This window comes from Aethalodelphis obliquidens, unplaced genomic scaffold, assembly GCF_003676395.1.
Source record: "Aethalodelphis obliquidens isolate GAN/ISIS:26980383/991018 unplaced genomic scaffold, ASM367639v1 scaffold18, whole genome shotgun sequence".
Lineage (NCBI taxonomy): Eukaryota > Metazoa > Chordata > Mammalia > Artiodactyla > Delphinidae > Aethalodelphis > Aethalodelphis obliquidens.
The window spans coordinates 1,719,759-1,735,903 of record NW_020837962.1 but is presented as its reverse complement, the minus strand read 5'-3'; the positions used below and the strand labels follow the sequence as shown (position 1 = coordinate 1,735,903).

The window sequence follows — 16,145 nt, the reverse complement described above, 5'->3', positions numbered from 1 at the left end:
CAGTAGAAAGACAAGTGATCAGCTGTGCTGGAGGGTAGTTTATTGGCCCTTGGGGTCTCAGTGCTCTTCGGGCCTCAGCCAGGCCATCTAACCTACAGAATGAAGAACATCAGATAATCCTGACGTTACTTACAGGGAATTTCATTAAAAGACCTTATACTGAATAATTTAAGGGGCAAGCGACTTTCAACTCAGTATTGGGTTAACCCCTCATCATTATCTTTAATCAATCATAAACATTATTTAGAACAATGTAATAAAATAATGAGAGTTACCAGAAACACAAGTAATTGACAGAATTATGCAAATGAATGAGTTATGATATAGTATCACACCTGTTATACAACTTTATGCATATGTGGGTAGATGAGTTGATGCTTCTATATGACTATTAATTACTATGTAATTGAATGTCCCAAGGTTATGTATTCAGAATAAACCCAAATTCTTAATTATGATGAAGGACTCTGAGATGCACATGGATTGATCGAAGGATGTGATTTGTAGCTCTTCCCACTGACTCCTGCAGAGAAGCTTATATCCTGAGATAACAGTTTCTCCCCTTCTACGAATTGACTTTCCAATGAAGCCAAATCTAAAACTGCGAACTTCTTGAGCCATGAACCACATCTCTCTTGTTCATCCTCTGTATCCCCAATGCCTAATAAATATGAATTTGACTCTCCTACCATAAATGAGCAATAGCAGGACCCCATTTTTGGCTTGAGTTCATATTAATTTGAGTCTGAGGACATCCATACTGTATAGACGGTATAAAGCTATCTAGGACTAAAAATGTAAATTGTATACAGGAGCATTCTTAAACAGTCATTGTCTCTCCATAAATATGTTAGGAACACGTAAGTCTGTTTATACCAGTTTAAATTAGTTGGCCTGAAATAACATTATGGAATAGAAATAGTAATTTAAGTAATGGTTAAAACTGTGTTTCCTGTTTTAGAAACATTTGCAGAGCCATCCCTGCAGGCTACTCAGATGAAGTTGAAAAGAGCTCGACTAGCTGATGATCTGAATGAAAAGATTGCTCAAAGACCTGGTCCTATGGAGCTGGTAGAGAAAAACATCCTTCCTGTAGACTCCAGTGTTAAGGAAGCAATTATAGGCAAGACTCTAAAATTTTACTGTTTTCTGGGAGAAAAAGAAACTTGGAAGTTTTAAATAAGAAAAATCAGTTTTAAATAAGAAAAATTTAATTTAAAAAGCCAGCACTAATCATGACTGTTGTTTTCTGGGTAAATTAGAAACTGATTAACATTTGCACTGATTCCCATTATTACTGTTAGTGTTATTATATTATGTATTACAAGACAAGCATCTCTTACCACAGAGATTCCTCTTGTTACATCTGAGGTTTAAGTCTGTCTTTTTTTTTTTTTAATTAGGGTATAGTTGCTTTACAATGTTTAAGTCTTTAAGTTCTGATTTTGTTACCATGTTTTCTAAGTTAAACTTATTGTATTATGTTTAGTCTCTGTTGTTTTAAGATTTTTACAGATTTTTCATTATTTTAGTTCAGTTTACTTCTAGGAAAGGTAAAAATAGTTTGTTCAGTCTTAGTTCAGCAAGGTGAATAGCAGATGCGTATAGATGTATTCATTAAGAATGGTAGAATCTGCCCGTTTTATCCCAGTCTTACCATACTTAGTTACTAATGTTTACCATTTTTTTCTGGCATAAACTTCAGCAGAAAAAAATTGTTTTCCAGAATAATGCCACTTTTTCAGCAAGCAATTTTGAAAAGTTAATATCCTACTTAAAAAACGATTATAGTTTCCATTAATCATGGGGACTTCATATTTTGCATTAGTATGAATTTAAATCTTAGGTAGTCTGTAGTCAGTAATTCTAAGTAGTACAATTCACTATGATTCCATTCAATTCCGAAGAAATGGGCCCCAAAAGGTAAGATGTCAGTACAGCAGGGCTGCTCTGTGAAGTGGGACTTACCAACAGATACCCAGTCAGAGCCCCATTTTGCCTTATAATGTTTTTTAACAGTTGGATTCCAAATGTTGGATCCAAGTTGGATCCAAACAAGGTCCACACATTGCCTTTAGCTGATGTATCTCTTAAGTCAATCTCCTGGGTGGGTCTTCCTCCTCCTTTCTTTCCTTACTTTTTATTTGTTGACGAACAGGCTTTTGTCCTCTAGCATTTCCACATTACTAGATTTTTCTGAATGCATTTGCATCCCTAGGTGTCATTAAAAACTTTCTTGTCTCCTGTACTTCCTATAACTAGTATTTGGATCCAAAGACTTGATCTGATTCAGGTTGGGTATTTTTCCCCAAGTATTCATCTTAGACAGTGGTGTGTTCTTCCATGGGGAAGCACATTATGTTCAATTTTGTTTTTAACCAGCTTCTTAAGTCCTTATAATGAATAATATTTCTCCTTTTTCATTTTATCCTTGGCATTCCAAGGCCAAGATAAATTAAAAATCATTTCTTTCTTTAGGTGTTGGGAAGGAGGACTATCCCCAAACTCAGGGCGATTTCTCATTTGACGAAGACAGCAGTGATGCTTTGTCTCCAGACCAGCCAGCCAGCCAGGAGTCGCAGGGGTCAGCCGCGTCCCCAAGTGAGCCAAAAGTTAGTGAATCGCCATCTCCTGTGACTACCAACACTCCAGCCCAGGTATCACCTTTCTTGTTTTTACCCCTCAACAGAGAAAGTGCCTTGTTTTTTACATATCAACGTAATATGTTTTCACCAGAGGAGAAGTCTGAAAGTGAAGAAGAATATAGGTTTGTCATGTGTAATCCAACCACTAACATTTTCAGTAGATTCTTACATTATTTCTGTTCTATATACATATTTTTATTTAACAGTTTTAAAACTCACTTTAAAATTTTTTCATATTTATAACTCACTTTAAAATTTTTTCATATAACTTTTTTTGAGATGTAACTCACATATCATAAAATCCATCCTTTTTCTAACCATCTTAACTACTTTAAGTGTACAGTTCTGTAGTGGTACACATATTCACATTGTTGTGCAACAGATCTCCAGAACTTTTTTGTCTTACAAAACTGAAACTTAAACCCATTAAACAACAACTCCCCATTCCCCCAGGCCTGCTAACCACCATTCTATTTCTGTCTCGATGAATTTGACTACTTTGAATATCTCATATAAATGGAATCATACAGTACTTGTCTTTGTGACTGGCTTATATCATTTAACAGTGTCCTCAAGGTTCATTCATGTTGTAGCATGTGACAGGGTTTCTTTCAGTTTTAAGACTGAATAATATTCCATTTTATGGATATTCCACATTTTATTTATCCATTCATCAGTGGACATTGGGTTGCTTCCATCTCTTGGCTATTGTGAGTAATGATGAGTACGTGAATGTGGAAATATCTCTTCAAGACCCTGCTTTTAGTGCTTTGGGGCATATATCCAGAAATAGGATGTTGGATCATATGGTAGTTCTATTTTTAATTTTTAAGGAACCTCCGTACTGACTGCAATATTTCACATTCCCAGCAACAGCGCACAAGTGTTCCTATTTCTCCACATCTTCACCAAAACTTGTTAATTTCTATTCTTTTGATAGTAGCTATTCTAGTGGTGCAAAGTGATCTCACTATGTTTTTTTTTAATTGAAGTATAGTTAATTTACAATGTTATGTTAGTTTCAAGTGCACAGCAAAATGATTCAGTTATACATATAAATATATATGTGTGTATATATACTTCAATATTTTTTTTCAGATTCTTTGCCATTGTAGTATTACAAGACATTTGAGTATGCTCACCTGTGGTTTTGATTTGCATTTCTGTAATCATTAGTGATGTTGAGCATCTTTTCATGTGCTTGTTGGCCATTTGTATATCATCTTTGGAGAAATGTCTATTCAGATCTTTTGCCCTCTTTAAAATCAGGTCATTTGTTTTTCTGTTGAGTTGTAGGAGTTCTTTATATGTTCTAGATATTAACTAACCCCTTATCAGACATATAATTTTCAAATACTTTCTCCCATTCCATGTGTCACCTTTTCACTCTGTTGATAGTCACCTTTAATGAACAGAAGTTTTTAAGTTTGATCTACTCCCACTTGTGTACTTTTGGTTTTGTTGCCTGTGCTTTTGGTGTCACACTAAGAAATCATTGCCAAATCTGATGTCATGAATTGGATTGTTTTGGATTGATTGGATCCTGTTTTCTTCTAGGATTTTCATGGATTGGGGTTTTATATTTAGGTCTTTAATTGGTTTTAATTTTTGTAATATGGTATAAGCTAAAGATCCAACTTCATTCTTTTGCATGTGTATATCCAGTTTTCCCAACACCATTTGTGGAAAAGACTGTCCTTTCCCCCACTGAATGGTCTTGGCCCTCTTGTCAAAGATCATCTGATCATGTACAAAGGAATTTATTTATGGGCTTTCTATTCTATTGCATTGGCCTATATCTCTGTCTTTATGTCAGTACCACACTGTTTTGATTACTGTAGCTTCATAGTAAATTTTGAAATCAGGAAGTGTGAGATCTCCAACTTTTGTTCTTCTTTTTCAAGACTGTTTTGGCTACTTGGGGTCCCTTGAGATTCCGTGTTAATGTTAAGATGGGTTTTTCTATTTCTGTAAAAAAAAAAATGGCACTGGGAAAATTCACCCTTTTAAAGTGTATAATTCATTGCTTACTAGTATATTCACAGACTTGTTCAACTCTCACCATTATCTGATTCCAGAACACTTTCATCTTCCCCAAAAGAAGCCCATACCCCTCAGCAGCCACTCCCTGTTAGCTCCTCCACTCAGCCCTAAGCAACCAGGAGTCCACTTTCTGTCTCTGGATTTACCTATTCTGGATATTTTATATAAATGGAATCATACAATATCTGGCCTTTTGTGACTGGCTTCTTTCACTTAGTGTAATGCTTTTAAGGTTCATCCATGTTGTAGCATGTATCAGTACATCATCCCTTGTTATGGCTGAGTAATATTCCATTGTGTTGATATACCACATTTTGTTTATTCATCAGCTAGTGAACATTTGCTATTATGAATAATGGTGCTATGAACACTTGTGTACATGTTTTTATGTGGACATATGTTTTCACTTCTCTTGGGTATATACCTTGGAGTGGAATTGCCGTGTCATATGGTAACTGTATGTGTTCCTTGCTTTTATACCTCAGTATTTAATTGAACCGATACACTGTATCTCTTTTAACCAGTTACCTGTTATTGGTTACCTAGAGTTGTTTCCTGTTCTTCATTCTTAAACACACAGGTGCCCCTGTTGTATTCTCACATTCTTGCTACATGCTGGTTTTTTAATACATACATTGTTGGGCATTTGTCTAATATTTCTTTGAATAATTACTAGATAATGAAATGGATTTCAATCTTTTGTTAAGCAAAAGGTAGGCACTCAACTGCCTTCCAGGAAAGTAATACAGTCTTTATTCCACTATCACTATGTCTTTATCACAAGTAGGTAATATCATTACTTTAAACCTTGCACACTGGAGATTTGAATGTTTTAATTGGCCCCTTGATTTTGGTTAGATTGAATTCATTTGTTCAACAAATATTTATCAAGCACCTATTATGTGTCAGAAACTTAGAATCTAGTGCATGCAAAAGATCTAATATTTTTTGATAATTGCATTGGAAATTTACATTTCTTATTTTTCAGTGAGTGTTAGTGTTTCTTTTGGTTTTATAAGAACTCTGTGCTGCACATAATCTGTTGTTTTTTCTCTCTCTTTATGGTGTTTCTACCTTACTGAAATTTTAATAGTATTTAGTTATATTAAAGCCAAAACTATTGAACTCCTTAACGGGATTGGTCAAGTTCAGTAGAAAATGTTCTTGTTAAAGCCCAGCATCATAGAATTTTTGAATTGGAAAGGAATTTAGCAATTATCTGCCTTATTAACCCTTTCACAGGGGGAGGCCTGGGTTCAGAGAAATATGGAAGTTTGGGGATTAAAAATGTTTGCACATTTTCTTATGGCATTTCTTCTCATTCATGAATATCTATTTGTTGGGGACTGTGTCTTTCAGCATTATCTTCTTCATTGCACTTATCACCATGATCTGAAATAGGGGGGCGGGGGAGGGAGAGTTATCTTTAACCTAGCACAGGGCCTGGTACAGAAAGAGTGCTCAATAAATGTTGAACTGCATTCAGCACCATGAGTGCTGACGCCAGCTTGTAGAAGCAGTGTTTTTGTTCTCTCATTTGCGAGTAGAGCCTCTCCCTCTTGGAGTCACAAGAGGTAGTGTGGGTAGCTACACTTCATATTCTGGTGTCAGAGTTTACAGGGCAAGTGTGACTGGCCCCTCAGCTTCGCTGGAACCTGGCCTGGAGGAAGGATGAGGGTCAGCGACCAGCCCATGGTCTGAGGTCTAAGCAGGCAGGAGCAGAGAAGGGAGACCAGCCCCTACTGTTCTCACCATATTTGCTGCACCCTGGTTTTGAGCTTTAAAAATAGGGCTAGGGCTTCCCTGGTGGCGCAGTGGTTGAGAGTCCGCCTGCCGATGCAGGGGACACGGGTTCGTGCCCTGGTCTGGGGAGATCCCACATGCCGCGGAGCGGCTAGGCCCGTGAGCCATGGTCGCTGAGCCTGCGCGTCCGGAGCCTGTGCTCCGCAACGGGAGAGGCCACAGCAGTGAGAGGCCCGCATACCGCAAAAAAAAAAAAAGGGGGGGGGGGGTAAAAAGAATGTCAAATATGTAAGTACATACCATTAGAAAACAGTTCTACTTATCCATTTGGGTTGTTTGTTCTGTTTCTGTCTGAGTAGGTCAGGACATCTTAGCATGGCCTTAGCTTTTTAGTAATAGAGAATTTTTGTCACCTCAGCCATCTACCTGGTAATGGCTTCATGGCAGTTCCACCTGTGTAAGAGACTATCATTCTCCTTTTCCCTGCATTGCTTGTACTATTATGTTCTTAGCTTTGGTCTTGAAACTTGGTCTCCAGCTAAGTTTGTAAGTGAGAAACTTTAACCGGAGGCTGTCCCACCCAGTGGGCTGACATTCCAGAATTCCTTGAAGGAAAAAAGGAATAGCAGTGTTTCTTGAAGAATAAACACAGCCTATTTATTGCCAGTGCAGCACACACTAAGCCTCAGGTCATTCATGAACTGAAACATTAGTTTTTATAACACTCTTTAGTGTTGCTGCAATGCCAGTTCTGCCTGTTACACACAGACCATTAATAGTCTGCTTTTTATCTGTCAATAGTGCCTTTGGGAAAAGACCCACTTTAGAGAATGGTGCACTCCCTACTTACACGTTCAAGTAAAAGAACCTAGAATCAGGGCTGGCTTACTGCACCTTTACCCATTACACATTTCCTGCACCGTATATCTTGAAACCTTCTTAAATTGTGTCCTTTATAAAATTCCTTTTGATTGTGTTTTAGTATTTATAAGTAAGGACTCTGACAAAGATTCTTAATATTATATTTGTGCAATTAAAGAAGCATCTCCATGTTAACTGTGCTATATTGATGTCAGATCACAAGTATGTTATTTGTTTTGTTTCTGTTTTCTTTTCTTTTTTTTTTTTTTTTTTTTGCGGTATGCGGGCCTCTCACTGTTGTGGCCTCTCCCGTTGCGGAGCACAGGCTCTGGATGAGCAGGCTCAGTGGTCATGGCTCACGGGCCTAGCTGCTCCGCGGCATGTGGGATCTTCCCGGACCAGGGCACGAACCTGTGTCCTCTGCATTGGCAGGCGGACTCTCAACCACTGCGCCACCAGGGAAGCCCTGTTTCTGTTTTCTTAATCAACTGCAGAGGCCAACTTTATGATGCCTATAAAGTCTTTGGGATTTTTGTGTCTAGAAGTGATAATTAGGTTTTGTTTTGGCAAATTGTGTGTGTGTGTGTGTGTGTGTGTGTGTGTGTGTGTGTGTGTGTGTGTGTGGTGTGTGTGTGTGTGTGTGTGTGTGTGTGTGTGTGTGTGTGGTACGCGGGCCTCTCACTGTTGTGGTCTCCCGTTGCGGAGCACAGGCTCCGAACGCGCAGGCTCAGCGGCCACGGCTCATGGGCCCAGCCGCTCTGCGGCATGTGGGATCTTCCTGGACCGGGGCACAAACCTGCGTCCCCTGCATCAGCAGGCAGACTCTCAACCACTGCGCCACCAGGGAAGCCCTGTTTTGGCAAATTTTATACTTTAATTATATTCACCGTTATCTAGTGTTTGTCCAGGCACCTCATTTGATATATATGTAAAATATATTTATCTCCCTAAATATAATTACTTTCACATTTTCTAGTTTAAGGGAAAGTACCTGAAAAGATTCCTTCTCATTGGACATCAAGTTTACAGAGGGAAGGGACAGCCCCTCATTTTAAAAGAGCAACATAAACATCTTGTATTTTGGGTGTTCTTTGATATTCTTAGTTTTTAATCTTTAAAATGGAAACTCAGTATACGAGTTTGATGGTTAATTTAGTTACTGTAGACCAGTGTTCCTCAAACTGCCTGTAGTGAAGGAATAATATGTTTTGTTTTGTTTTGTTTAAATCACCCGTAACTCCTCTTACAAACTTTCCTAAGTATACGTATATTCCTTTTATTTTTTATTTTTACAATTTGAAATTCTGCTGTAAACACTACTAAACTGTATTCTCAACATATGGTGCACTTGGCTGTATGTTAATCATATTCTTAAATCATTTTCTTTTTTTTTAATTTATTTTATTTATATTTGGCTGCGTTGGGTCTTTGTGGCTGCGCGCAGGCTTTCTCTAGTTGCATTGAGCAGGGTTTACTCTTCATTGCGGTGCACGGGCTTCTCATTGCGGTGGCTTCTCTTGTTGCGGAGCATGGGCTCTAGGCACAAGGGCTTCAGTAGTTGTGGGGCACAGGCTCAGTAGTTGGTGGCTCGCGGGCTGTAGAGCACAGGCTCAGTAGTTGTGGCGCACGGGCTGAGTTGCTCTGTGGCCTGTGGGATATTCCCGGACCAGGGATCGAACTCATGTCCCCTGCACTGGCAGGCAGATTCATAACCACTGTGCTACCAGGGAAGTCCCAATATGTTTGTTTTTTTATATAGTTTAATTTCCAATGCATTGTGGACTAATCCTCTTTAAAATAAAATAAAAGTAGTGGGATGACATCAAATTTCCTAAGACTTCCTGTCCTTGTCACTGGCAGGTAACAAAGGTCCACAGACCACACTTTTGAGTGGCTCTGACATAAATTTCACTTCGCTTCTTGTTTACCTGAACCAGGTTTTCTCATATGGTTATTCATCATCATTTTATGCTGTGCATTTAATCCTATGGCTTAAACACATTTTTCTAATTTTCCTGTTCAATTATTTTCCTACTTGGCTTACTGTAATGTTCAAGACCAATTCAGGGAATTTCTTCTAGGTTCTTTAAAAGTTATACTTAAAGATAATTAGTTGGGAGAAAATTAGGCTCAAGATTTCCATATGCCTTGCTGTATTCCAAAATGTCTTATGACATATAGTCTCCTTAATTCTGTTTCAGAACACACGGATAGATACCAGAAGTTTAAGTCCTACAGGAAAGTGTTCAAATAAAGGAAACATTCCCTACCAAAAAAAAAATTTTAACATAATATCTAGGCAAGAAACAGATTTTTCAGGCACTTGTTTTACAATCGCAGTGCTAAAAAGCTAATGACTTCACAATGTGAACAGTGTAATACACAACCACGACCTTCCTTCAAAATGTAAATTCTTTGAAATACCTATTATTCCTTTGTGGTCTGTAAGAGACTAAAACTGCTTTTCCTTGGACTTTCCTCTCATCTTTTTAATTCTGATCAAAGTACAGCTGGAAAGGAATTTGCCAAAATATTAATGAAACACACATCACATATTGGAGCTCAATTTATTTTTATGCTGAAGCAACTCTTGAACAATGGAAAGCTGTAGAAAATTAAAACCAGCAAGCCACACATGGGTACCACAAGCTGTGACACTGGTCCTTTTAATCTGAGGATTTTTTTCTCTCAATGATTTCTTAAGTCATTTAATTAATAATTTATTATAAACACCCAAATGTTTAACTGTAAGTATGATCTGACAGGATCTGTGTTCAAATTCAAAGTAGTACTGAAAGCAACTTCTTGGACACTTATTCTGTGTATTTTCAGGAAGACAAGCTTAGGAGAATTTGGCAAACTATTTTTTACCATCGTTTCAAGTAACTTTCAGGTAGATGACCTTTTGCCAAATAATAGAGAAATTTTAGGTTTAAGCTAACAGAATAAGCAAGGTCTAATATGTAAGCCGTGTACATATATACTAAATAATCAAAATTAGACTTTTATTACAAACACTTATCAGTAAAGGCCTGAATAGGATATCAAAGATATTGACTGTAATTCCTATGATTACCCCTTCAGTTATGCTTTTTATAACTTATATATCAAGAGGAGTCTGCCACTATTAATAGATTTTTGAGCTGGTTTTCAACATTAACTGTGAAACTGTGTTCCATCCCAATTCTTAACTCAGTTCTCCTGTGACCAACAGAAAAGTGCCTAAAATGGTGCATTATGCAGAATAGCCCTTTCCTATTTATTTATTAATAAATAAATCTTTATTGAATATAACTGAGATGATGATAAATAATGGCCAACATCTGCTGGCCATTACACTTACTTCAGTGTTGTTCAGGCACTGAACGACTTACTTTATATATATTATCTGGGGGCAGATATCATGAAAAAGCATCTGTCTGGCCTGCAGGGGATTTGAACTAATGACTTTGTTCTTATTAGGCCAACAGTGTGAGATTCTTCTTAAGACTATTTTCCAGAACATCATCCTGTTTCATCCTGTTATGACTCATAGTGACAACTGGTATTTGTATTACCCAAGAAATAACATACATAACATTTTTTTCTCTACTATATAGTCTACTCAAGTAACATCATTCACTTACCAAAAATGAATAACAGTAATTTTAATATTCATTATGCTTCCACATTCTGGCCCCTAATGGTCACTTTAACTAACTGTGAATCACCAGCATGGTCACACAAAGGTTGTAATAGACATTCTACATGATTCTGGAGAATGTAATAAATAATATGTGACAACTTTATAAAGAGGACTGTATTTAATTAAATAAGGTGGACTTTGGCTCTAGGTTTTCCAAAGTTGATCCTAAAGTATTAATGAAATTTTTATGTTATGAAGTTACCACCAAAAGTAACAAATTCATTAATGATTAGAGTAGTTGGTGATACTCTGACTAATCGCCCTTCTGCCGTGTGGAATTATTTTAATAGTTGTAGTATTGGTTATAATTGAACTATTAAAAATTAGAAGTACTAAATAAATAGGCTCACATTGAGATTTTTGTGCATGTATTTGCATATTTAACAGTGTCTCACTATATAAGATACTGCACATCAACAATACAGCAGAATAGGAAGGTCCAGGCCCTCATTCTCTCACAGAAGCATTAAATAAACTACAGACTGACTAAAATAAATTTATAAGAGCTCTGAAAACCAGTCAGATATCTACACCAACCAAACACCCAATCAAGAAAAAGCCACATTCAAAAATGTAGAAAATGTCATGGTGTTTTCACTCACCCTTGCCCACACCCTTCCCAGCATGGCATAGTCAGAGGAAGTGGCCCAATACCCAGTTCCCTCCCTCAGGATGGAAGGAGTAGAGCAGAATTTGTTTGCAATATTCTGGCCTGTTGTGGACTGGCCAAAGGACTAGTGTCTGACTTGTTTGACTCAGAACTCAGATGGGGGAAATTGCATAGTTTGGATCTCAGGCTAGCAGAAGCTGTAGAAGGTAGTGGCAGGAGCCACATCATGTGAAAATTGTAGAGGAACTGCAGACCCAGACACCTGAGGGCAGTAGATTGCAGGCCAAAGAATGCAGCAGAACTCTTTAAGGCCCTGAGAAGAAGCTAGGGTGAGACTCTGGGAAATTAAGACATTTAAAAGCAGGCATGCATGAGGGGAAATTTTTAAATTTAATAAACAGAACCAAGCAAAAAAACCATGCACTTAGGCCCAGACAGGACACATGCTCAGAAAAGACTTGACAAAACCTTAAGCCTCCACCTGGAGTTAATCCCAAGGCCCAGAGGCCCATAAAATTAGTGAAGGTCTTCAACAACAGTCTGCAAAGATTGTGTGAGGCGGATGTTTCTTCACATGCCCAATTTTAAACCAAAGATACAACACCCCACCACCACCAAAAAACAAAAAGGCATACAAAAAACAGGAAAATACAGCCCATTCGAAGCAACAAAATAATCTCCAGAAACTATCCCTGAAGAAACACACACATCAGACTTCCTAAACAAAGACTTTAACTGTCTTAAATATGCTCAAAAAGCTAAAGGAAAACACAAGCAATGAACTAAAGGAAATCAGGGAAACAATATATGAACAAAACGAGAATATCAACAGAAATTATTGGTTTTTTTTATTATGGAGCTGAAAAATACACTAACTGAATTGAAAAATCCATTAGAGGGTTTCAACAGCAGACTCAGACAGCAAAAAATATCAGCAAACTTGAAGACAGGTCATTTGAAATTACTGAGTCTGAGGACAAAAAGAATGAAGAAAAGTGAACAGAGCCTAAGAGACTTATGGGATGCCATCAAGCAGATCAGTATGGGTATTATGGGAGTCCGAGAGGAGAAGAGAGAGAAAGGGGCAGAGAAATGAATTGAAGAAATAATGACCCAAAGTTTTGCAAATTTGGGGCAAGACATGGATATACAAATCCAAGAAGCTCAATGAATGCTAAAGAGAATAAACTCAAAGAGATCCACACTGAGACACATAAAAATCAAATTGTCAAAAGTCAAAGACAGAGAGAATCTTGAAAGCAGCAAGGAAAGTCACTTATCGCATATAAGAGGAAATCTCCCAGTAAGAATATCAGTGGATTTCTCAGCAGAAACACTGCAGGCCAGAAGACATATTGTGATGATATATCTAAGTGCTGAAAGAAAAAACTGTCAACCAAGAATTCTATATCCAGCAGAACTGTCCTTCAAAAGTGAGGGAGAAATTAAAACAACAAAGCCAGACAAAAATCATAGGAGTTCATTATCATTAGACCTGCCCTGTAAGAAATGCTAGAGAGCCCTTAAGTTGAAATGAAAGGATGCTAGACAATAACTCAAAGCCATTCAGAAATATAAAGTCCTCTGGTAAAGGTAAATACATCGACAAATATAAGGAATGGTATTATTGTAATTTTGGTGTATAACTCCACTTTTTATTTTCTACAGGATTTAAGTAACAAATGCACAAAAATTATAAATCTATGTTAATGGCTACATGATATATAATGATGTAATTAGTGACATAATATAAAGTGGGGAGACATAACTGTAAAGTAGTTCTTGTAAATAACTGAAGCTGGTGTCAATATAAGTTGTCATAGCTTTAGGATGTTATGTGTAATCCCCATGGTAACAACAAAGAAAATATCTATAGAATGTACACAAAGGAAATGAGAAAGGAATCACTACAAAAAATCAACCAAACACATAAATGGAAAGACATCTCACACTCACGGATTAGAAGACTTAATATTATGGTGATGTCAGTACTACCCAAAAGCAATATACAGATTCGGTACAAATTCCTATCAAAATCCCAAGGACAATTTTTTGCAGAAGTGGAAAAATTTATTCTAAAATTCATATGGAATCTCAAAAGACCCCAAATAAGTCAAAACAGTCTTGAAAAAGAATAAAGTTGGAGGTCTCATACTTCCTGATTTCAAACTTACTACAAAGCTACAGCAATCAAAACAGTGTGGTTCTGGCATGAAGACAGACATATAGACCAATGGAATAGAATAAAGAACCCAGAAATAAATCTTCACATATATGGTCAAATGATTTTAGACACAGTGTCAAGGTTACTCAATAGAAACAGGACAGTCTTTTCAACAAATGGTGTTAAGAAAATTGGATGTCCACAGGCAAAAGAATGAAGTTGAATCCTTACCTAACACCATATATGAAGATTAACTCAAAATGGACAAAGACCTAAACATAAGAGTTAGAATTATAAGACTCTTAGGGAAAAAACATAGGGGAAATCCTCATGACATTGGATTTGGCAATGCTCTCTTAGATATGACACCAGGAAACAAAAGAAAAATAGATAATTAGGCTTCATCAAAATCAAAAACTGTGCAGGACTTCCCTGGTGGCACAGTGGTTAAGAATCCATCTGCCAACGCAGGGGACACGGGTTCGAGCCCTGGTCCAGGAAGATCCCACATGCTGCGGAGCATCTAAACCCATGTGCCACAACTCTTGAGCCTGTGCTCTAGAGCCCGTGAGCCACAACAACTGAGCCCGTGTGCTGCAGCTACTGAAGCCCGCGTGCCTAGAGCCCGTGCTCCGCAACAAGAGAAGCCACTGCAATAAGAAGCCTGTGCACCACAACAAAGAGCAGCCCCCACTTGTCGCAGCTAGAGGAAGCCTGCGCCCAGCAACGAAGACCCAATGCAGCCAAAAATAATTAATTAATTAATTAAAAACTGCATCAAAGCACACTATCAACTGAGTGAAAAGCAACCCACAGAATGGGAGAAAATATTGGCAAATCATGTATCTGATAAGGGGCTAATATCCAGAATATATAAAGAACTCCCACAAATCAACAACAAAAACTATAAATAACCTGATTTTAAAATGGGCTAAGGACTTTAACAGACATTTCTTCAAAGACGATATATAAAGACCAACAAGCATATGAAATGATGCTCAACATCACTAATCACTAGAGAAATGCAAATCAAAACCACAATGAGATATCACCTCATACCGTTAGAATATCAAAAAGAACAGAAATTAAGTTCTCAGCAGGATCTGGAAAAATTGGAACCCCTGTGCACTGTTGGTGGAATTGTGAAATAAATGGTGCAAACAGCTATGGAAAATGGTATGGCAGTTCCTCAAAAAGTTAAAAATAGAATTACCATAAGATCCAACAATTCCACTTCTGGGTTTATGGCCAGAAGAACTGAAAGCAGGGACTTGAACAGCAATTTGTACACCCATGCTCATAGCAGCATTATTTACTATTTGGCTATTATTTAATAGCTAAAAGGTAGAAGTAACCCTTGTGTCCATTGACAAATGAATGGATAAATAAAATGTGGTTCACATGCAGCAGAGTATTATTCAGCCTTAAAAAGAAGGGAACTCTGACACAAGCTACAACATGGATGAACCTTGAGGACATTATGCTAAGTGAAATAAGCCAGCACAGAAAGAAAAATGTATGATTCCACTTATATTAGATACCGAGAGTAGTTAAATTAATAGATACAGGGAGTAGATGGTGGTTGTCAGGGGCTGCGGGGAGGGGAGAATGGAATATTGTTGTTTAGTGAGCACAGAGTTTCAGTTTGGGGTGATGAAGAAGTTCTGGAAATGGATAGTGGTAATGGTTGCAGAACAACGTGGATGTACGTAATGACATACAGTTATACACTTTAAAATGGTCTGGTAAATTTTATGTTATGTACATTTTACCACAATTTTTAAAAATAATCGATTTTTTAAAATGAGGGATACATGAAGGCTCAGTACTAATCAGGTATTCAAGTACCAACTAAAAGTCCACTAGCTATTGTGCCAGTGGTGCTGCGCGGCATGTGGAACTTCCCTGACCAGGGATCAAACCTGTACCCCCTGCATTGGAAGCACAGTCTTTTTTTTTTTTTAACTTTTAAATTTATATTGGAGTATAGCCGATAAACAATGTTGTGATAGTTTCAGGTGCACAGCAAAGTGACTCAGCCATATGTATACATGTATACATTCTCCCCCAGACTCCCCTCCTATCCAGGCTGCCACGTAACATTGAGCAGAGTTCCCTGTGCTATACAGTAGGTCCTTGTTGGTTATCCTTTTTAAATATAGCAGTGTGTACATGTCAATCCCAAACTCCCTAACTATCCCTTCCCTTCACCCTTCCCCCCCAGTAACCTTAAGTTCATTCTCTAAGTTTGTGAGTCCATTTCTCTTTTGTAAATACGTTCATTTGTATCATTTCTTTTTAGATTCCCCATTTAAGTGATATCATATGGTATTTGTCTTTCTCTGTCTTACTTCACCCAGTATGACAATCTCTAGGTCCATCCATGTTGCTGCA

At 37.6% G+C, this 16,145-nt stretch overlaps 1 protein-coding gene and 1 long non-coding RNA gene across 12 annotated transcripts in view; one reads left to right on the top strand and one right to left on the bottom strand.

Moving 5' to 3' along the window:
* Positions 1–16,145, top strand: part of MRTFB (myocardin related transcription factor B) — a 281,537-nt gene that overhangs the window by 233,170 nt on the left and 32,222 nt on the right. For all 11 annotated transcript variants that reach the window (XM_027117339.1, XM_027117340.1, XM_027117338.1 and 8 more), the window contains 2 exons: positions 962–1,123; positions 2,479–2,657. In XM_027117339.1, the coding sequence (XP_026973140.1) occupies positions 962–1,123; positions 2,479–2,657 (341 nt within the window). The remainder of the gene's footprint in view (positions 1–961; positions 1,124–2,478; positions 2,658–16,145) is intronic.
* Positions 2,645–16,145, bottom strand: part of LOC113626185 (uncharacterized) — a 77,576-nt gene continuing 64,075 nt past the window's right edge. Inside the window, exon 6 of the long non-coding RNA XR_003435079.1 lies at positions 2,645–2,745. This is a non-coding gene — a long non-coding RNA (uncharacterized LOC113626185). The remainder of the gene's footprint in view (positions 2,746–16,145) is intronic.